General features: G+C 40.4%; 1 protein-coding gene across 10 annotated transcripts in view; it reads left to right on the top strand.

Moving 5' to 3' along the window:
- Positions 1–21,154, top strand: part of ADGRL3 (adhesion G protein-coupled receptor L3) — a 1,158,007-nt gene that overhangs the window by 989,635 nt on the left and 147,218 nt on the right. For 8 of the 10 annotated variants that reach the window (XM_069237928.1, XM_069237906.1, XM_069237895.1 and 5 more), the window contains 2 exons: positions 1,329–1,514; positions 6,877–6,915. In XM_069237928.1, coding sequence (XP_069094029.1) covers positions 1,329–1,514; positions 6,877–6,915 — 225 coding nt within the window. The remainder of the gene's footprint in view (positions 1–1,328; positions 1,515–6,876; positions 6,916–21,154) is intronic. The other 2 variants (XM_069237923.1, XM_069237915.1) reach the window with 1 other exon arrangement.

The following is a 21,154-nucleotide window of genomic DNA, read 5'->3' as shown; positions in this document are numbered from 1 at the left end:
ACTCATAACCCTTGGGGTGTCATGGTAGTATTTCACTACAGAGAGGCTGACAGTATTGACCTATCACATCCACTGCCACGTCAACGAAATGTAAGTACATGTTGTCTATTCTTAACTCCACCTATAATTTGGACCTTGGTAGGTGTGTGTAAGTGGAGCTAAGCACAGTAATGATATGCTTAACTTGCAAAGTTAGGTAGGTTAAGATAGTGTAAAGGATATTATTGTATAAGAGGTGTGATGTAATGATCCCCGACCTCTGCAGTATCAATTTAGTCATTACTTTCAGCAGCAGATCTTCCTGATGTTAAGACAGGGAACTGGTGTTTCCTAACGAGGAGCGGATTTAGATTGTTTCATTTAGACTTCAACTTTAAAAACTAGTCCATCTCATATGTATTGACATGTCTGCAGTAAAGGTACATTGCTTAAGTACATATGTTATTTGAAACTTTTATTGAAATGGGTTTCAAACATAACAGACCATTCCATCATGACATACACTTATGACCAGTGAGATCACCTATCTAATTTTAGGTGGACATTCTTTCCTTAAAAATATCCAAGAATTTAGAGCTATGGTACGTGCATGTTGGGTTTTTCCAATGTGACGCATAGACTTAGCTTGAGGTCTTTATATTTGTTTCTGCTCATTCACTAGATATACATAATCTTCATTTGGTTGGCAGGATTTTTTATAGCATCTATCCAAAACTTTGGAGTTCAGGAATGGGCCAGTTTGCCAGGATGTCTTGGACTATGTAGGCATCTTAAATTTCTGCTGGCCTTTCAAGTAAAAAGGCAATGTTTTGCTACAAATGAAAATATGAGTGAGAAAATACACATATGTAGCGTTTGACATTTCCTCCCAAAATCTTCTAAATTGTTGAAATGTGTAGTTTAGTAGCTAAGACCCATGATAGGGATGCCATTTACTCAACTGTTGATCATATGACTGCACAAGAAGCTATATCTGCTGGCTCACATTTCAGGGCATTAATATTTAATGAATAGCTTATAGTTTATTGAGTTCTTTCTTCTAAAGTTGTAAGGAATGTAAAGATTACGGTACAGATTAAATATCTTAAAATGCAACTGGGGCAATGGCTAAAGATACTTTTTTGCTTGCTTTTTACTCCAGGATATAACATTCTGTCATGATGCACACTCATGCAGACCTTAGTGAATTTATCACAAGCTTGGTTTAAGTTTATAATGTCACTTCTGGCTGGCTGTGTCAACATTCAAAGGTCATACTCTTCTCCTCTTGTGAATGGGTCGAAACAGTGAATCTAAGTATTCTCTTATCTTCTTTTTCAAACCTACAGCTAAAATCTCTGGAGATGGCAGCCAATATTGCAAGGGAGCTCGCGGAACACACCAAGAACCAACTAAATGCTGGTGACATCACATACTCTGTACGTGCTATGGATCAGCTAGTGGAGCTGCTTGACGTTCAACTCAGAAATCTGACCCCAGGTGGCAAAGACAGTGCTGCACGTAGTTTAAACAAGGTAATGACGAATTGCACTCAAAGGGTGTCCGTGAGATTAGGGCCTGCCCAAATTCTGACACCTAGACTCAATTTACTGATACTGATGATCAGAATCATCTCTTAGATGGTCATGTGATCTACTGGCCTGTGCGTTGTGTGCTTTGCGAAAGTGGTTATCAAACAGTTGTTTAGGTTGATGTGGCCTTCACAGAGTCTACCTTTCTAACTTTCATTACCAAGAGCTTTTCATTGATGTGATCTAATGTTATTTTCTTATTGCGTGATCAATACCCTTTTGCTACTTTTCATCTGGCCATTTCAGATTGCACAAGGACAATACCAGTACACTGTCCAGTTGTGGGTTGTATGCATCATTCCGTGAAGGAAAGCTTGGAAGAATTACCCTGTAAATACTGCACCAACCAGTAATGGTATTTACATGGTGCACAATTGCTGCTTGGGTTGAAGGACAATTTTTAGAAATCCCTAAGATGTTTGTGTTATATATTTGACTGAGCTGGCTTCGCAGGTTGACCCAAGGTAATGCCTTGTGCTGAAATAACTTGATTTCCAACCCACAAGTGTGGGACTCCCTACCCCTTATGATTACAGTGCCTATGAACTGCCTCTTACGTAAGGATGTGATTTGATCAGCCTGCCTCACAGGAATTGAAAGGAAAGATACGTCTGGATTCTATAGTCTCCATAAACTGACCAATTGCCACCTTTCTTTGAAGATTTCACAAATAACCTTAGAGAAAAACATCTCAATGAAGGCTTTTATTTCAGTAGCATGTTGTAAAAATGCTTAAAACATCTACCGGAACAGTGGAATAATAGTTTTTACAGTACTTGTGCACCCCTATTCCTAACTTTGCAATCTGAACTGAATCACGTTTGTATCCAATGTTATAATCAAATAGAGCTATTCACATACATTCCCGGATTTTTTTATCAACCAGCAAGCCACTCCAGTTTTAAGAGCCACTCTTCCGTTTAAGTTAATGTGGCCTTCAGAGACTCTACCTTTCTCAATATCCTTACCGAGAGCTTTTCATTGATGTGATGTAATGTTCTCTTCTTACTGCATGATCAATATACCCGTTTGATACCATTCCCGCATTTCCTCTGGCCCACTTATTTTAATGGACAATAAAAATGCACTGATTATTAAATCAGCAACATAATTCCATATCTCTCAATGTGTGCACGAATACAAGTCACGTCTCTTATAAAAAAAATCTTTAATGCCGAAAAAGTACAATCAAAATAAATAATTTCTCTTTTACTTTGCATTCAGTTCTAAAAAGACTGTTTCCTCAATTTGAACTAGTACCCATTCTACGCATGACTGGAGATGTCCAATGAAAGTTTGAATTTCATATTCCCTCTCTTACGTTTGATGTGGCATGTTCAGGCAGTGCCATTTGATGTTCCCATTTTCGGACGATGGCTTGCACTGTCATTGTGGACACCAATGGTAGAGAATGAATATTTCAGTAGTGTCTAGAGCCTATTTGCAAGAAAACAAATGCATTGCAGACACATATATGCATACAGAAATATAGATTTCAAAGTGAGCATTTTCATTTGTTACAGTAGATGACATTCTAAAAATGGTGGTTAATTTGAGCACCAACTCCCACCGAAAGTCTGGGATCATAAACACAGCACAGGCTTTATTGCTCGTGGGGAAGTCCCCGTGGCACCACCTATTCCCTGAAATTGTACCTTTGTCTATTAAAAAGGCTTCTCTGAGATGGCCGACTGTTTGTAGAAAGGACAGTTCAGTCTGTCAGGACTCACATATTTATTTGAGTCACTTGGCTAGCCTCTATGATCAAATGAGCACAACAGCCAGTGTTGTGTGGCCAGAACATGTCTCTGCAGTGTCCTGTCCGATTATGTTGAAGTACGTTCACAGAGCGCCACCGCTGGCCAGTTCTGACGTTCCCTTTCAGTAATAGTTTGTATACTTTCCTCCGGATAGATGCTTTTCCACTGTGTTCAAGCAGTCGTCTGTTTGTTAGTGTGTGCTGCCAGCTCCACGCTCACGTCCAAGAGTTGGTGAGATCCCATCAGCTTTGCAGAGCTGATGTTGCTCAGATCAATATTCCCTCCACATTAACATTCTAGAGTGTGTGGCGGTCTGCAAAACAGCGTTGCGACTCAGTGAACCAGATGACAGGCCCGGTAATTTACTCGCACTCATTCCCCACTTAATTCTTTGGAGAAGCGTCCATTCTGAGTGCATTTAAGAATGCATGAATTAAGGCAGTGAGCAGGAGAAGGTGGAAGTGTGGTTGCTGCTCGGAGCGGGATAATTTTCACCTCTGCTGATCAAGGAGTGTGCTGCTAAGCAATTTGCAAAGATTTCTCTTTCTTCTATTTTGCGTGGTGTCGAGGCAGAAAAAAGAAATCCCTGAGTCATCAAATAACTGTTTATCATTAAAATGAATACACAGGGGATTAAATTCGCTGCTTTTTAAGCGATTCAGCATTAACATATTTCTAACAGATATGCAAACACAGTTGTGTAGTGCCTAAAATGTAGGTGTGTTTTTGTGGTAGTTAAATAATCTGGAGTGACCCTAAAAATCTGAAGGACGTAAATCTTAAAACTCCTTTTTCTTCATAATTGCCTCCCGCAGACAAAGTTAGAGGGTGGCTATAGTGTCGCCTATTTGGTTAACCTGAGGTTGAATGGCAGATTCACTAGTTTCATATTAATTTAATAAAGTGCTTCCAAGTACCAATATGCTGCTTGGGAGTACCCACATGCAGTACACACCAAAACGTTCATCACCCTCTGATGCACAGGTGCAAATAACAGCAAACATTGGCAGTTAGAGATTTCTATGCCGCTAGAACTTGCAGTAAATCCTGAAATGTTAACTGCAAGAACACCGATTGTGTAATGCGCCACACACCAATCACACCAAGTTAAACAGTAGCTTAGGTGTTGGTGATTACAGAGGCAGCCTACAATGAATCAAAGAGCATTGCGATTGGCCTGCCTTCCAATGTCAAGCAAGGTTTCCTTCACTAAAGATGTGTGCTAACCAAAGCACATTTCTTATTATCCAGAACATAATGGAGTTCCGTACTGTGTATTATGTTCCGTCAAAAGGGAGAATGTGTACAAATTGATCTGTCGTTCTTTGGTTCAAGCTTAGCCCCAACCCTCAAAACCTCCGGCAAAGAGAAATGCAGTTGAAATAACCATCAACTTTATCAGCACCCCTTTCAACCTAGCATCGATGCTTTACCACTGAGAAGCTCTTATAAGGAAGCTTAAAACACATCATCATCTGTCTGTTTTTCTGTACTATGTTATAAAAAAAAATGGACGGCACTTAATCTGGCTGTTGACAGAGAGAACTGACGCTTTCAAGTCACATCTTGCCATAGAAATTCTAGTGATCTGTTTCTTTCACTCAAACATATACTCTGTAGTTTACTGCAGGACCATTGATGTGTTACTGGGGTTCAAAAAGCTCCCTCTGAAGCAGTGCAAAATACATGAGTTTTCTCCATGTGGCACAAAGATTGCTTACCTATTGCTGTTTTCCTCACGATCTTATAATTCTGAAATGATTTTCTAAGTTGTCTTTGGTTATCAGAGTTCCTGGCAGATTAATGTGTGGCTTGAATGTTAGAATGCTTTGAAGGAGGCCCTCAAGCTCAATATCTTCAACTGAGAAGGGCCCACTAACCAGCCAAGACAGGGCATCCCTAAGTCACTAAGGGGCATATTTATAAGCCGCTAACGCCACCTTGTGCCACATTACCGTCATTATTTTAGGCTAATGTGGGCCAACAAGGTCAAAATCCTAGCGCCATATTTACAAAGTGTTGCAATGCTTGCATTGCCCCACTTTGTAACCCTTTGCGCTACATTATGCCTGCACCAGGCATAATGTATGCAAAGGGGGCATTCCCCCATTGGGGGGGGGGGGCGGAAAAATGGCGTACGGAATAAGAGATTTCCCTCTGTCATTTTGTACGGCACTTTTAACGCCTGCTCATAGCAGGCGTTAAAAGAGGGCTTCCATTACAATGGGCCTCTATGTACTCTGCAGGAGTAGCACCAATATTCTGGCGCTACTCCTGCAGAGTACATCAATAACGTCATGAAAAATGACGCTATTGCCATGGTGTGCCGTATTTTAAATATGGCGCACACGTGGTGGCGATAGGGGGGTTCTAGGGGGCGCAGAGAAAGCGGTGCTGTACTCGGTGCAGCGCCACTTTTCATAAATCTGCCCCAAATATTTCACACCTATTTTTCCCGAAATAGGTATTTTTCACTCACCCCAGAAATAACTGTCAAACTGCAATATCACTGCTCACTTTTAAACAAGTTGTCTTTCCTAGTGTATACACTGTGTCAACATAAGTTAAAATGCACAGCTGGATATTCAGAAAACATAAGATCATCTATCAGTGTAATAGTTAAGTAGTTACATTACCGCAAATGCTGAAATGAGTTGAAGTTGTAAGGGCTGTTTTGGCACATGAAGGGTTCTCAGCCTCAACTTTTCTTCTTCATCGAATCCCAATCATTTTGGCATGTGAGGGTCTAAGGGTTATTGGGGACACTGTACCAATCAATAGTTGCTGTCATTCACTATTTAGAAAGGGCAAACACATATTCCACTGTTTGAGTGTGCTTTGCCAATTAATATATTACAGTTAAAAGGTTATCTTAAGTGCTTTGTCAGTTACTGCTTTTACTTCTGTGAAATGTACCCTTTCATGTTTTAAATAAGGCATTTAGTATGGCTTTGATAAATTATATTATTTGGCTGCTTTCAAAACAAAAAGGTAAAAATGAGGTATGCCATTCAGAAACCCCTAATCCTTCCCATAGATGTGAGTGACGGGTCGACTAATCAGCCGTTGCAGCCCTCTTCACAGCAGTCAAGTTACCTAAACAGGCGTCAAGTTTAAAGCACCCGCTCAGCAGCCTTTGCTTATTCAAAGAAAACAAACGCCCATAGCAAGAGGTCGTTTGTCTGAACAAAAAGTGCGTGACTGATACAAGGGGGACTTTTTCCCTGAACATAGGGACCATTTAACATGTTCCCTGCCTATTTCCACCATGCCTTGCAGTGACTTCACCAAGTCTGAATAGAGCGGTGTAATCGTGGGTTTGGCGGGTCGGGAGGGCAGTGGGTTTACTGCATTTCTCCTACTCTGCAAACCCCCGAATAAGGCCCTACAATTTCACCTCAGCCAGAATCTTCACTGTTGCTGCACAACTTGACTGAATGAGATTGTTTCAGAATATATCTGAATATATTCTTGTTTTTTCTTTCCTTGTATCACTAACGTGTTTTTTCTATTCTGTGTTTAATCTGCTTTCTTTATGGACTCAGCTTCAGAAAAGAGAGCGCTCTTGCAGGGCCTATGTCCAGGTACTTCTAGTCTTTATATCATTGTGACTTCTTGTCCATGGTGGTGGTCTGTGATAGTTGTGCATGCTTTTCCTTTCATATTGCACCCACCAACTAATCCGGAATGTTTATTCTTTTCATCTGTTGCATATACCAAACTGTGGCACATTACCGTGTTGTGCATGGAAGACCATAGTAATAGACATTTAAAATCTATTCATTACTCATCACATGCACTCGACTAATAGGGACTTCGCTTTTGGTCATCTAGCTCATGCGCTTTTCTTATAGTGTTTGAAAGATGTGTTTGTTGCTGCTCCAAGCCCCTTACCTCTGATGTAATCATTATGGATATTTGAAAGTGTTGTACTGAGGAATTTTGTCTGGATTTTGTAGAGGTGCTGTCTTGCTCCTACTGTATACGGCAAGCATGCTTTGGGCTTAACCAAAGCCCTTTGCTTTGGTCTAATACACATGTCTGGGATTAAAATTAGTCTGTCTCCTAGTCTTGTGGTAAAGTTATAATTTTGCAACAGGCTGCATACCTCAGCGGAATGTTATTTTATGATTTTACTCAGGGTGATGTCAGATATATTAACTAATGTGCTTGTGGACCACAAAGACCCTGATGTGCTCATGTGTACACATGGTGATTTATAAGTAAGTATTCTAAAGGAACAGAGAGACACAACGTTGACAAACAGAAATACACAAAATCCACCACATTCACCTCCTTGCTGTTGAGAACAAGCATTTACAATGCAATGGGTCTTGCGTTTGCTCGAGTTAGAACTATTAGTTTTGTAAATTCCTAACTGGACTTTTCTTGCCACATGAATTAAAAATGAAACGTAAAACAGTTAACACAAACGAGCCTAATCAAAGCTCCACGGCCAGTATGAGCGTGAAGGAGAGACACAAAAGGAAAAAGAAGTTTGCTCGCAGTCAAACATATTGGCCACCGTGCAAATATCCATGTAACAGGGTGAGTACCCAAGACAGTAACAACCCTCTTCCCCCCCAAGGAGGGACAAAGACAAGGGTAAAGCATTTACCAATGTCATCAAAGGATTTTTGAAAGTCAAGTCCATGAACGAGTGATAGTGATTGGTGGGCGTGGTCAAAAGCCCACGTAGATAACACGTCGGAAAAGCAGCGCTTGCGTGCTGCTATGCTCAGCCCAAAAAAGTTCTTCATGAAGGGCTTTTACAAGACAAGACTAACACACTATCACTTCAGCATACATTCCTTAGCATCTTTTCATTATCAAGAATATTTAACAAATGGCATAGTACTCAGTAGAAAGATGGAGTGTGTTTTCTACAACTTGTGCTCTAAGGAAACTACACCCCACGCTTTCGCCATGCACTGCTAATTACCCCAAACATTACATCACTTATGACATCTTCTATAACATTATTAATAATAAATGCAACATTTGCAGTGAAATTATTGATCAGAAAACTGCATGGCGGGTGTTTTAGTTATAGTTTTTCGAAACACCAGAACGTACGTCAAAAGAGAATGGCAGGGATCATAATGTTTTTGGTAAATTGATACACCCCTATCAGGGCCATTAGAAACAGAAACTATCAAAAGATTCTTACATTAGATATCGTAGATATTGATTGTATGCCAGAACCACCCATGCCATTACCACGCATGCATTTACCCCGCGGTCACTACAACAAATGCATCTTTACCACGCATCCATTTACAGTGAAAATTACATGCATTCCTTTACAACGAAAATGTTGTTGTAAAGGCATGGTTGGTAAAGGAATAAGCGTGATTAAACTTTAAGTGGTAAGGGTGTATATATATATATATATATATATATATATATATATATATATATATATATATGTATATATCTACACTTAATCCCCTTGATACAGAGAAGGATATATACATAGTGGCAGTTGCCACTAAGTAGTTATAGTTAGGACTATGTTTCCATAGAAAAATCGTTTTTTGACTTGCCTGTATTTCTGGCACCATTTGCTGAATCCACCAACTTTCCCCAAATAAGTGTACTGGTGTTTCTTTTGGCGCATGGAAAGTTTTGGGGTGATCCATCAAGTGTGGGCTGAAAAAAAGAAGGGGTCAAAAAGTTGTGTTTCCCGTGTTAATTCCCATAGGACCTTTAGGCACGACTACAGCCTCGGCCACTGGATGGACTTACACCACATTTGACACAAAGCTAACTTTCAGTATGCAGATTACACTTTCGCATATTTGGTGTAAATCCGTTCAGCAGTTTAAGAGAAATTAAAAGGAAAATAAATGTGTATATCCAGGGCCTCGGATCCTTCCCGACGACTTTGCGAATGATGATGAGCTTATGCAGGGAAGTGTACAGCTCTGATTGGCTGCCAACACTTCAACCAGAAAGTGTTGGCAGCCATCCAGGGACTGGGCTTCAGCCAAGCCCCACTAAAAAATGTGAAAGAATGTAAAAGGGGCCAAGGTAGGGACACCCTGACACCTTAGCTCTGGTGATGGGGTCCCAGAGGGACTCCCATAGGGTTAAAAAGCATGCTTTTAAATGTTGCTGCTTATGGCAAAAAATGAAGAAAAAAAACAAACACATGCTCCTGCTCTTGTTTCTGTGAGGACCCCGGGTAGGACAGGTTCAGTGGACCATCACCTCCCCAGGGCTTCATACAATTGTAGGGGGAGGGCCCCTTCAACCCCTCCTGCACCCCTGGGGACCACCACCTTCCTGGGGGCTTGCTGAATTTGTGTGCAGGGGGGGTCTCTCTGCCCTCCCCCCCAGTCCTAGGGACTGTCACCTCCCCGTGCCATTGCTTAGATTGTTTGCGGGGGACTAAAAAAGAAAAAGGGGTCTGTTTCGGACACCTGCAGCCCCAGGGACGACCACCTCCCAGGGCTAATTTAGTCCTGGGTACCACCACCACCCACTGCCAGCTCTTACTATGTCCCAGGGTGCACAAGCTGCCGCCAAGTCACAGCAAACACTTTGTTTGCAACGAGGGGGAGCTGTCAAACAGCCCCGAAGTGCACAGTATGGGGCTTGATGCATGTGGGGGGGTGGCAGCACATGGGGAGTCGGTCCTGCCACCAAACCCCTGCAGCATTAGAAAACATAGAAATCCACTGAAAAAAAAGGTTACAGGGACATTATAGTTAGGAATTAGCATTTAAAATACCTTAGAAATTCACTGAGAAAAACAAAAGCTAGAGGGACATTATAGTATAGTAAGATAATTACATACCCCACATATTACATCAATCGTGACATCTATTATGACATCATTGATATTATCACTGCAAAATTTGCAAAATTATTATTGATGAGAAAACTGTGCATGATGGGGGTGCGAGCTATAGTTACTGTAGGGCACAAGATATAGGTACTTCAAATAACTCTAACTAACTACAACAGCTGAATTTCTACCATTTTTTTCTGCATGTAATTTCATGACCTAGCTATAAAGTCTCTCTAACCATTGTTTTTTTCAGTGAATATATATGACACACACACACACACACATATTTATATTTTTTATGCCAATTTGTTTGATTATTGCATTTTTGCAAACAAAATGGTACACTTGTAAAGGCCAGCTCTATTGGCTTTACCAATTATTTCAAAGATTTCTTACTTGCTGGACTGTTGTACCTTTTTGTGTGGCTTGACGTTCTGGACATCTTTGTTAGAGTGGCGGAAATGATTTGGCAAGCAGCATGCGCACATTGAAAAATATCACTGGTAGCAATAGGGTGCACTTTTAGATGCTTTTTCTAGAGATTTACAGTGTTTGCCTATAAGAATGCGTAAAAGCAGCCCCGACTTTAATTCAGCATAATTAAACGGACATCTGAAAGTAGATTTCACAGCAAGCCTGTGAGCCATGTTCACCCTTTGTGAAAACTCTATGAAGCTAATATACTTCACAGCATGAGAGGCCTGCTCCTGATTTGCGCCACAATGAGGAGAAATGCAATTTACATGCTGCATGTTGTTCCTCCGTCCTCAGAACCCATCATTATAAGAGAATGTCTGGTCAGGGATAATCCTGGAGCTATACCCTGACTACAGCACGACATCTTTAAGACACTTGTTCAAATATTAGGTGTTTGTTAAAAAAAAACAAAGTATAATGACATTTTTTAAATTTGATCAACAAATTCAAGAGAACCATAAGCTCTACTAAACACAGTGAAAAGAATTTATTGAAAATGTGGTAATATCTGAGAATGCCCAGCAATTTATTCACTTACCATTGGCAGAAAATCATGCCTGCATTGCCTTACTCAAGATTTATGAGGCTCTCAAACCCATGCAATGTGGCTTTACGTGCCTTCATAAATCTGACTCATAGCCTTGTGTCATGCATGTACCACCTTGAGTAGTGCAAACCTGACACAAGGCTCTCATAAATACGCCCCTGAGTCTCCTCATGCACATATAAGTACCAGTGTCATTCAGAGAGGCTATGTCGCCACCCCCAGCCAAACAACAGTATTTACCAGTCAGACCACAGACGTCATCGTCTTCTGTTATTCTTCCTGACAGTCTGCATTGGCACGCTGTGGCTATCATGTGGAGCTCAAATACTCTTACCTGAAGTTGCTGTGCTTTACAGAATCATGAATCAAATTACAAAATAAAATATATTCGTTCTTCATTCCTGCAACCTTGTTCAATCAGTGTGGCTACACGATTTTTTCGCCAATACAATTCAGTCATTAAAGACAAATGAAATGCTTTCTAGTAGTAACAAATAACCACACAAAGGATTTTTTTTCACAATTTAGTGTACAGGACCCATCAGCCTGCGAGGTTAATTAACTACTTGCATTTTTACCAAGAAATGAAAGCCATTCCAAGGTGCCCTTCTTTCCTGTTACCCAAAAATCTTGATGGATCGACTTTCACTTTTTTAGCATGTCCACAACACATACAGAATATGTTCTTTAACAATTATAAAGTACTTCTGAAGCTGTCAAATGCCTTCCTCAGGTGTAATTCATTGACCATGTTTTGGTATTGTGGGAGAAACAGGCAATGTAGGGTAACTTTCTCAAAAGCTAAGTGGTTTCGAAGAACTATTTGGTAAAATAAGAACCCTTTGCACATGAAAATCTAATGCAGAAATGTGTAAACAGAAGAGATGTTACCCTTGATGAGCGTTCACGCATTCAGTGTGAAGTTGGCCAAAGGAATACTCAGATGTAGCTTTCTAAAGTTGCGTTTATTAAATTAAAATCTGTTCCTTAAAATTGATAATGTACATAGTTTCATGGCAAGAGGGCTATGGAGCCTGCTACAAGAAGAAGGACCGGCTACTATTTTGACAGGTAGTAGTAAAACTGGGGTACTGAAGCAGTAGAAGAGAGACGTAACCGGAGTGCAGGGGGTCCTGACTCCCCAAGGTACCTGTACCGGTGCACCTTCTACTTTAACTGCACACCTGATACCCTTAGATAAACTTAATAATGTTTTTGCTTTTGAAGTAACATAGAGACAGTTTGCTCCTCAGTTGCAATGTTCTAGACGCTCCTGAAGGTAGCTGGTAAGGTGATGGTGGGAGGGGTGTTGCTCAGAGCTTCCTGTATTGGATTGTGTCCTATGTGCAAAACTGCATGTAGGATGGCGGTAATTCCATGGCTGGGATGTATTTTCTGACGTTTTGTGTTTAAGACTAGAGGTGCAAAGGAGTTGTCAAGAGGTGTGGACATCAAGAGGGTTATGAGGTGTGGGCATCAAAAGCGTGACTAGGCAAAATGCATGTAATAATCACTACTTAGAAGTATGTCGATACTCACCAACATTTGCATGATCATTCACATTCATCAAACACTCATAAAGTTCCTCCTAAAAGGGTTAGCGTTTCTAAAGTGTCAGCAGGTTGGTGAATTCCCCAGAATTTTTGGTGTGTAGGTGAAGGTGTTTTTCCACCGGAATTTTTTTTAATTCCATGTGAAGAAGTGATAAAAATCACATTTCCGCTTTACTTACCCAAGCAGATTTTCCACCTTGAAATGTGGAAGAATTGTTATGTGCAGATGAACACTCTTGACCTCATAATCTGCACATCGTGAATTCCTAATCCATCACTTACCCTTCAATACATGCAAGCCTTTAGCCATCACATTAACGTTTTTCTTCAATAAAACAACATACTAAATAACTCTGAGAGAAATGCCAGTTGCAAAATGCAGAATAACTAGTGAAATCAGAACCAGCATTACTGATACCCTTGGTAATTCCTCATTTCTAATGGGACACATAGGGTCCCACTTGGAGTCCAGAAGTGTATGCCACTTCTTAGACAGAAGTGATTAAGCAAATGGCTCCTTAGGACAGGAAAGCGGAGTTAAATTGCAAAGGTAAGCAGAGAGGTCTTGCTCTGATTTTGATATTTTGAGAAAGTTTGGGATTGTAATGTTGCACTGGCCAGAATGGAAAGTTTGGTGCATTAATTAGAGCAATACCATCAATTTTGACAAGTCATAATACCGGTTTGCAGTCCTCAGAATGCACCCTTCCCTACAAAATGTACCAATTTACTTATATTAAAAGTCTATTTTCAGACTTGGGATAAGATGGACTGCTGCATTTTTTTCCTGCTGGTCAATCTGGTAGTCCTGCAATTATTATTGTGCCCCAATGTAATGTACAACAGGGTGCTTGCTACCAATTGTGCATTAGTATGAGGAATTAGGGAAAACTGCTGCCGTCACCATAACATAACTCCCTTGGCCACAATTCATTCTTGGAAATACAGGACCAGGTGTCATTTTGGTAAACATCCCAGATCTGATCCAATTTGGAATAGGGTGTGAAAGAAAGGGTGGCATTGTAAAAGGAGGGCCTATCTGGGTTTTAAGACTTAAAGACCAGTGTAGGAACTGTGTAGTGTCCCCTTGAGTTTGAGTCAACCGCTTAGCATCTTTGTTTCGCTGTGCTTTGAATCCTAAATGATGTTGTAGTGTAGCCATTTTTAATATAGCTTCATGCACGTTAGTTTTACATACTAGGCCGCTGTGCACTTTGCCCTAGATATATTTTATTCAGCGTCGCACTGTTATTTTACAATAACCAGTTTTTACTGTCTTGTTTTAATTTCTTCTATCACACTGTTCAGCTTAGTTCAGCACTGTGTTCTCAAATAATGCATTCTTGATCGCCCTGTGCTTCAGTCAAGGCTACAGTCTGGTACATTGCCGGTAAACGTGGTAGAAGTTTAGTCTCCAGCATTCGTAGAAAATACACATCCTTACGTAGGGACATTTGAACATCTGCGTGCCAGTTATAAAAACACTTTCTAGTCCTAGTACACGTCAAGAGGGAGATTCCAGCCAGGGACCCACAACTGCATTGCAGATGCTGATGCAGATTACAGGCCTTTGCTCAGGTATGAGGGTCGATGTCCTCCCGGGGGAACCTGAAAGGCAGGCTTAGAGCTTAAGATGCTGTGCTCGAAAATATAACTTAGAGAGAGAATAACCTAGCGGCACTATGATAGCTTTATTCTTGTGCTTCACTCTCATTGTCACTATTTTAATATTACTGTGTTGTGTAGTTCTGGTTATTGCAGCTCACGCTTTGCTATCTAAAATGCAGACGTTTTATTAAACCAATCTTTAAAACGTATACTGCCTTTTGTCATTTATATATGAGACCACACTGTGTATGAGAGAACCGGTTGTGACCTGAGTGACCACGACTTCCCTGAGAAGTATTAAGATGTCATGCGCTCGGCTGCCCAATTGTCTCTGCAGTCTGGGAGAGATGAGGCACTGCTAGTTAGCCGGAGCAAAACCTGGATTTAGAGTGACAAGTGTCATCCACCGTGGGTCAGACTCAGTCCCCCACACTGTGAACGATCTTGCCGCTCAAAATCCAGTAGTCTCATTAGGATAATGAGAGCCTACGCGACAATGTGAGGTGAGAAAAGTCAGCCACTGGGAACTCTGCAGGATATTAAGGGGCACTTGGAAGCAAGCAATGCCAGATTTACCATCAGGTGGCAGCTCAGTAGAAAGTATGTGAGATGTTCTAGGGATCTAATTTAGATGGTGACAGGCAGCAATTAGTATTCACAAGCATAGATTGCCGAAAGCCACCATCATTACTTGAACTGTAGGCATGAATGTGAAATATTGACACAGGACTTGGTTATTTCATATCAATTTATGTTTTTGTAACTCTCTTGAGAGGAACACCAAAAAAATCAACTCTTCTAATAATTGCTGTTCACAATTGAAGTACACATTGGCTGCCATACAAATGCTGCTGGATATATTCCTCTTTGGAGGACTAGATGGCTAATGTTTTTCTTGTTTATCTTGCTATGTTCATTTTACAGATATGCTAATGGTAAGAGAACAAAGAACACAAAACTTAGGATAAGCAATTTTTATTTGTATTATTTGGTAGAGTCTAATGGGTTTTCGAAGGTTATGTTCCAGATTTCAATAGTCATTAATGAGAATAAGTGAATTTATTTCCAGGTGTATCCTTAGTTACTGTGTTATGCTCATTTTCAGTGAGCTACCTAGAAATCTCATCCCTCATTAAGGTTTTACCATGTACTCTCAACTCATTCATCCTTCTGAACGTGCTACTAGGTCTCACAAAACAATTATTCACTTTTCTACCTGCCACCTCCACCAGTATGTCGTGTTTCCCCACTAAGAACTGTGTTTTGAATTTTACCTTCTTTATCTCTTCATTCACTTGTAAGACTTCTCTTCTGGCTTCAAATGTTTCTAAAGTTATCCACAGCATTACTTAGTAAACATTGACATCAGGTCCCCCTCTAGCCTTCTTTTCTGGAGAAATGGCATAACTATTTCTCTCATTCTGTGTGCAGTAGAGGGTGTTTTATGGAGCATAGATAATGTCTTAAGGCCCAGTTATGGGCTGCATAATTAATTGTGATATGTTCTGCCACTGCACATACTGCTGTTATGAGAAGTGTGGCACTTGACCCCCTGCAATTTCCCCTGGTAAACTTCAGCTGGTTACTTCTGATTACATTTACTTGTAGAAAAGTGCCCAGTAAGTAAAGGGCCATGTTTATTTTGGTGTAATGAGCAACAAACTCCCCATGGTATGCCTCATTTTGAGTTGTGGTGCTATTTATCACACTAAATTAATTTTGATCTCTGTTGTGTCAGAATATATGGGGTCAATGAGTACTGCACTCTTTTCTGGTCCAACCATAATTTGGGCTAAGTAGCGCTAAATTACACGCAGGCAGCTATGCAGCATTCTGAACCACAAAGTCCTTCATATAATTGTGTGACAACAGACAAACACATGGTAACATTGGGAGACTTGCTGTTTGACAACATGATTATTTGGAAATCATCTTGGACTATAAAGCATCTCTTTTGATGGAATACAAAAAGTATCTGATCCCATCCATTACTGCATTCATTCTTTGTCAGGTAACTGAATTGTATTTGCCATGTGTTTTTACACTTTGTGTTTCAGTTTCATTTTTTTGTTATCACCTTTCATCAAGAGATCCTTTTAAAGCCATTATCCATAGAGTGAGTTATGGCTTCTATGAAAAATTGGGTTGTTGCTTGAGGAGGGTGTGAACCTTTCTCAGGCAACAGCCACAGTCCTTGTCAGACTAAAACACAAAAGTCACTGAATTAACCTGTGCTTGTCCTTCTGGTAGCTTGGCGCAAAAGCAGTCAGACTTAACTTAGAGGCGATGTTTAAAGTAAAGTAAAATGTAATAAGTTATTTGACACCAAAAAGTTAAAAATCTATTCAGTAGAGCCAAGCGTATGAAATTCTAAAGGTAAGTACAGCACCTAAAAGTACAAAGTGTCACTGGCAGTCATCTGGTTGTGCAAGACCGAGTGAGAGCCACAAGTTCAGGCCAACCGCAATGAAGTGTCAGCTGGATACAGAGTCCAGGTTAGTCCTGCTGAAAAAGTTATCTTCTGAAGTTGAGTAAAGAAGAGTTTCACTTGCAATGGAGGAGGCCATGAGGAGCAGGGAAACATTCACAGATGGTTGTTGCTGTAGCACGAAGTGCAGGCTGGATGTCGCAGACGGTCATTGCTGTAGCGCAAAAGATCCTGTTGGGGTGGCAGATGATCGCTGCTGGAAGTTCATGTTGGTTGTCACCGCTGGCTGTCGATGCTGTAGCACAAAGTGCAGATTTTGCGTTGCTGATTGTCACTGGCAGTTAATGTAGAGCGAAGAGTCAGGTGTACCAGAGCTTCAAATTGCCGATGCAGCGCAGGCAGCAAGATCTTGGCGCAAACTGGCCTGTTCGAGGTCATAAAGAACCTAAAACTTCAGGATTTTTCCTTTTCTTCAAGGAGGACTCAACTGATGCCACACCAAGGATCCAGCACCTGTGAAGCATCTTTTGGGTATCAGGAACCCTCTCTAGCAGAGGCCAGCAGGCACAGGCAGGTCCAGTTGCAGCAGGTCAGCTGGGCAGTTGCAGAGAGGCTTTTGAAACCTCTTGTGTCCCTGTTGCTCAGAACAGGTGTTCAGTCAGCTGACCCTTGGAGTCACTTCAGCCTGGGATAAAGGGTGCAGGTCCAGTCTTCCTTCTCAACAAGCAGGGCAGGCCTCAAACAACAGGGCACCCTTCTTCTGTAATATACATAGGTCCAGGAGAATACTGAAGAGTGAGTTTTAGGGTCCCCTTTTAATACCTGATGCCTACTTTGAACTGGGAGAAGCTTCTGGACTTTGCTCCTACAGAGGGATTTGGAAATGTCTGTCTCCCTGCCCTGATCCCAGTTAGTTAGGGGGGACAATATGCTAGTGTGAAGTCCTTTGTGTGTGAGCTGGGCCAGTGCCTATGAAGTTCAAGTGTGGTAGGTGACAGTTTAGCCCCCTCATCCTGCCAGAGATGGCACACTATGCCAACACCCAGACACTCTATTGTGTGGCTGTCTATGAGGAATGCACCAAGGCCAACTACACCTAGTCATGTGACCCAGGAACAAACTACAGGCACTAAATGGATAGGACATAAAATGACAACTTTCTAAAAGAGGCATTTTCGGAATTGTGACTTGCAATCCGACTTTACAATTAAAGTGGATTTTAAATCACAATTCTGCAGACACCTAACATGAGATGTCTACCTGCTCCCACACAAATGTTATCACTTATTAAATGTAATAAGGTAGCCCAGTGTTATCCAGTGGGAGAGGTAAGCATTGCAGTAGTAAAAAACAAATTTATGATTTTTTTGCTACAAGGGCATGTGAAACTTAAACATGCATGTCCAACCTTTTAAATATAATGCACCCCTTACTCTGGGCTGTTTAGGACCTACAATAGGGTTGATTTATATCTATTAAAAAATGAGCTTTAGCCTGGCAAGTGGTTTATTTTACCAGATTGAAATGGCTGTTAAAAACCATACACACAGGCTGCAGTGGCAAACCTGAGACATGTTTTAAAAAGTTATTTAACTGAGTGTAACATTCAGTGCTGCAGGCCCACTTGTAACATTTCATTTACAGTTCCTGTGTTTCTGCAAAACCACCTTTTGCTAGGGATTTACAAGTAAATTAAAAGCACCAATTGGGTGTAAACCAAATTCACCATGTTTAAAAGAGATAGCAAAAGCACTGTTACACTAGTTAGCAGCGGTAAATTGTGCAGAGACCTAAAGCCAACAAAAAAGAGTTCAGCAAAACTGGAGAAATAAAGGCAAAATGTTTGGGGAAAGACCACGGTAACGCTGACTGTTCTAACAGCTTTTAGTTGTATTTGCAGTTTACAGTGGTTAGCGAATATCCTGCTTCAAGTGACAGCTTTATTGGCAGAGTTATGTAACAGAAGGTGAATCAATAGAGAGTGAAAATGGTTTAATAAACTTATATAGATTCTCTCAAAATGAAAGAGTGTGGGCGCCTAATGTGATTATCAGCTACTTATTTTACACATACAGAAGAAAATCTATTTTCATGTGTGACTTGTACTGTTTCATGCCACTAATAGAAGTGGTAGAGCCCCCACCCACATAGCATCATGGGGATGCTCCCATCTAAGTCTGGAAAGCATCCTCTTTCTCAAGTTATCCCTACTGTACACCCATCCAGTTATAAGTGGACAGGTGGACTATGAGGTTACCTGGTAATGGAGGTCCTGTGTAATACCAATGCACCTCTTAAAATACTTTTAAACATTTAAAACTGTGTGCACGGATAAGATCATCTCATTTTAATCTGCTCTCCCACCCACAAAATTAAACCATAGAGGGTCAAAATAGAAGGTTTCATATCAGGCAAGCCATCTTCTTTCATAGCTATCTCTGCAGAACGAATAGACAACAACAATCAACTACCTCTTGAACCGTTGTAGTAATGTCTGGTGTAGTCTTTAAAGTCGGCTGACAACAGAAAAAACAAGCAAACAAAATGGGGAGTCTATTGGTTTCAATTTCTACGATTGGTCTGTCCTCGGTCTGTTAGAAACTGCAAGACTGGTATTCTTATTAAATAAAGCAAAAAAAAGGCAATACATATACAAATGCTACTGAAATGTAAAGATTACTACGTATCTTGTCTTTTGGTCTATGCAGAGTGCTTATGTAAACTTGATTTGAGTGTTCTCTGTGGAGAGCACTGACACAATTTTGTGGTGTATGCACTTTACAGAAACATAAAATATATTAATAAAAAATTATCCTTTTATTGTTCTAAAGTCACAGCAGGAACCCCACCCACACTTCTGACCTTGATGAATGTGTCTGGCCCTCCAAGGGCACCGTAGAATGCACTGAAATATGTGGACAGTTGTTGCCTTTTGGACTCTCCTCTGTTTAACCCCAATAAAGTTGCACTTTTGACTGTCTTGGTGTAGTACCTGTGAAAGAAATAATCCTGAGATGTTCATCACAACGCTAAAATTAGCAGTAACCATATTCAATTACATGTTTAAATAGTGAGCTTGATAGCATGGAGTTAGAGTGCTCTTCCTATAAAATACTGAATCAATTGTTTATAATTTTGTCCAGTCTGGCCGGCAGCAACACAGATGTCGACATGAGACAATAAACCAAAGGAGTCAGAACACTGCTTGCTGCCTTGATATTGTCAACATACTTTTCAACAGAGTAATTAACATACTGTAAGAAAAACACAATGCAGCTGTCAAAAACCAGATGACAAGATAGGAAATTACCTCCTCTCATTATATCTAATTTATCTTATTATAAATAATCGCCTGATTTGTTGTCGTATATAATAATGGTTGATTACTATAAAAGGTCAAGGAACTGCTTATCTGCGCTGGTTACATTTTTAGCCTGCTGTCCTACTTGCAGTGCCACAATGTATTTTCTCCTTTTCTCTGTGTTCATTTCTTCTTTCTAAATCCAATTAATCTTGCATGTGCTTTAATAATGAATGATACATTGGCAAGACTATACCAATTGGCTATATCAATCCTTATTTCCATCTCCCTATTATATAAATCACTTTTTCTTCACTGGAATTTCTTTTCACAATTGTGTTTATTAGACATACTTTAAACCTATTAGTAATAATGAGAAATGACTTACAAACCCTCACTGAACAATGGGGTACCCTTGATGTTTTTATTTTTGAAAAAATGAAACAGTATATGTCCTGATATAGAGTTTGGCGGGCTGATTACTCTGCACCTGATTTATGTCTTGGTGGAGGGGAATACTCCTTCAAAAATGTGATGGATTTCCTGTCCGCCTTACTACGATCTTATGATATCCTATGGAGATCATAATAAGGTGGATGGGATATCCGTGATGTTTGTGGCAGAGTATTCTTTCTGCCGAGATCTAAATCAGGCCCTCTGTGACAAATGTGGTGAATATCATGTTCACCTTATTACAAACGCATTATTTCCTATCATATTTGAAATAAGGTAGACAGGCTTTCAGTCACGTTTGTCACGGAATAACCGTCTGCCAAATTCTAAATCAACACCTTAGTCTTCTGAAACAATACAGACTTTCCCAAAGCCGTAAAGTTAATTCAAAAGTGACTTGGGTGTGTTCTGTCACCAAATTTAAAAACTAATGGCCTGATATACAAAGCTTATTAGCTGTTGCAAATGGTCCGATTTGCAGAATCAGGCTGATTGTGACTGCAAAAATACTTTTTGGTATGTACGAAGGCCAAATAATGATTTGGTAACCTGGTACCGAATCACAATTTGGCTTTAAGATGTGGTATTAGGCAGGGGTGTGTTTATGGCATTCCTTCCTAACACCAAATTGCAGTGGTATGTTTCAATGTTTCACAACCA

This window comes from Pleurodeles waltl, chromosome 1_2 (assembly GCF_031143425.1).
Source record: "Pleurodeles waltl isolate 20211129_DDA chromosome 1_2, aPleWal1.hap1.20221129, whole genome shotgun sequence".
NCBI classification, from domain to species: Eukaryota; Metazoa; Chordata; class Amphibia; order Caudata; family Salamandridae; genus Pleurodeles; species Pleurodeles waltl.
Note: the sequence above shows the minus strand (reverse complement) of the source record. Positions and strands in the feature narration are given on the sequence as shown.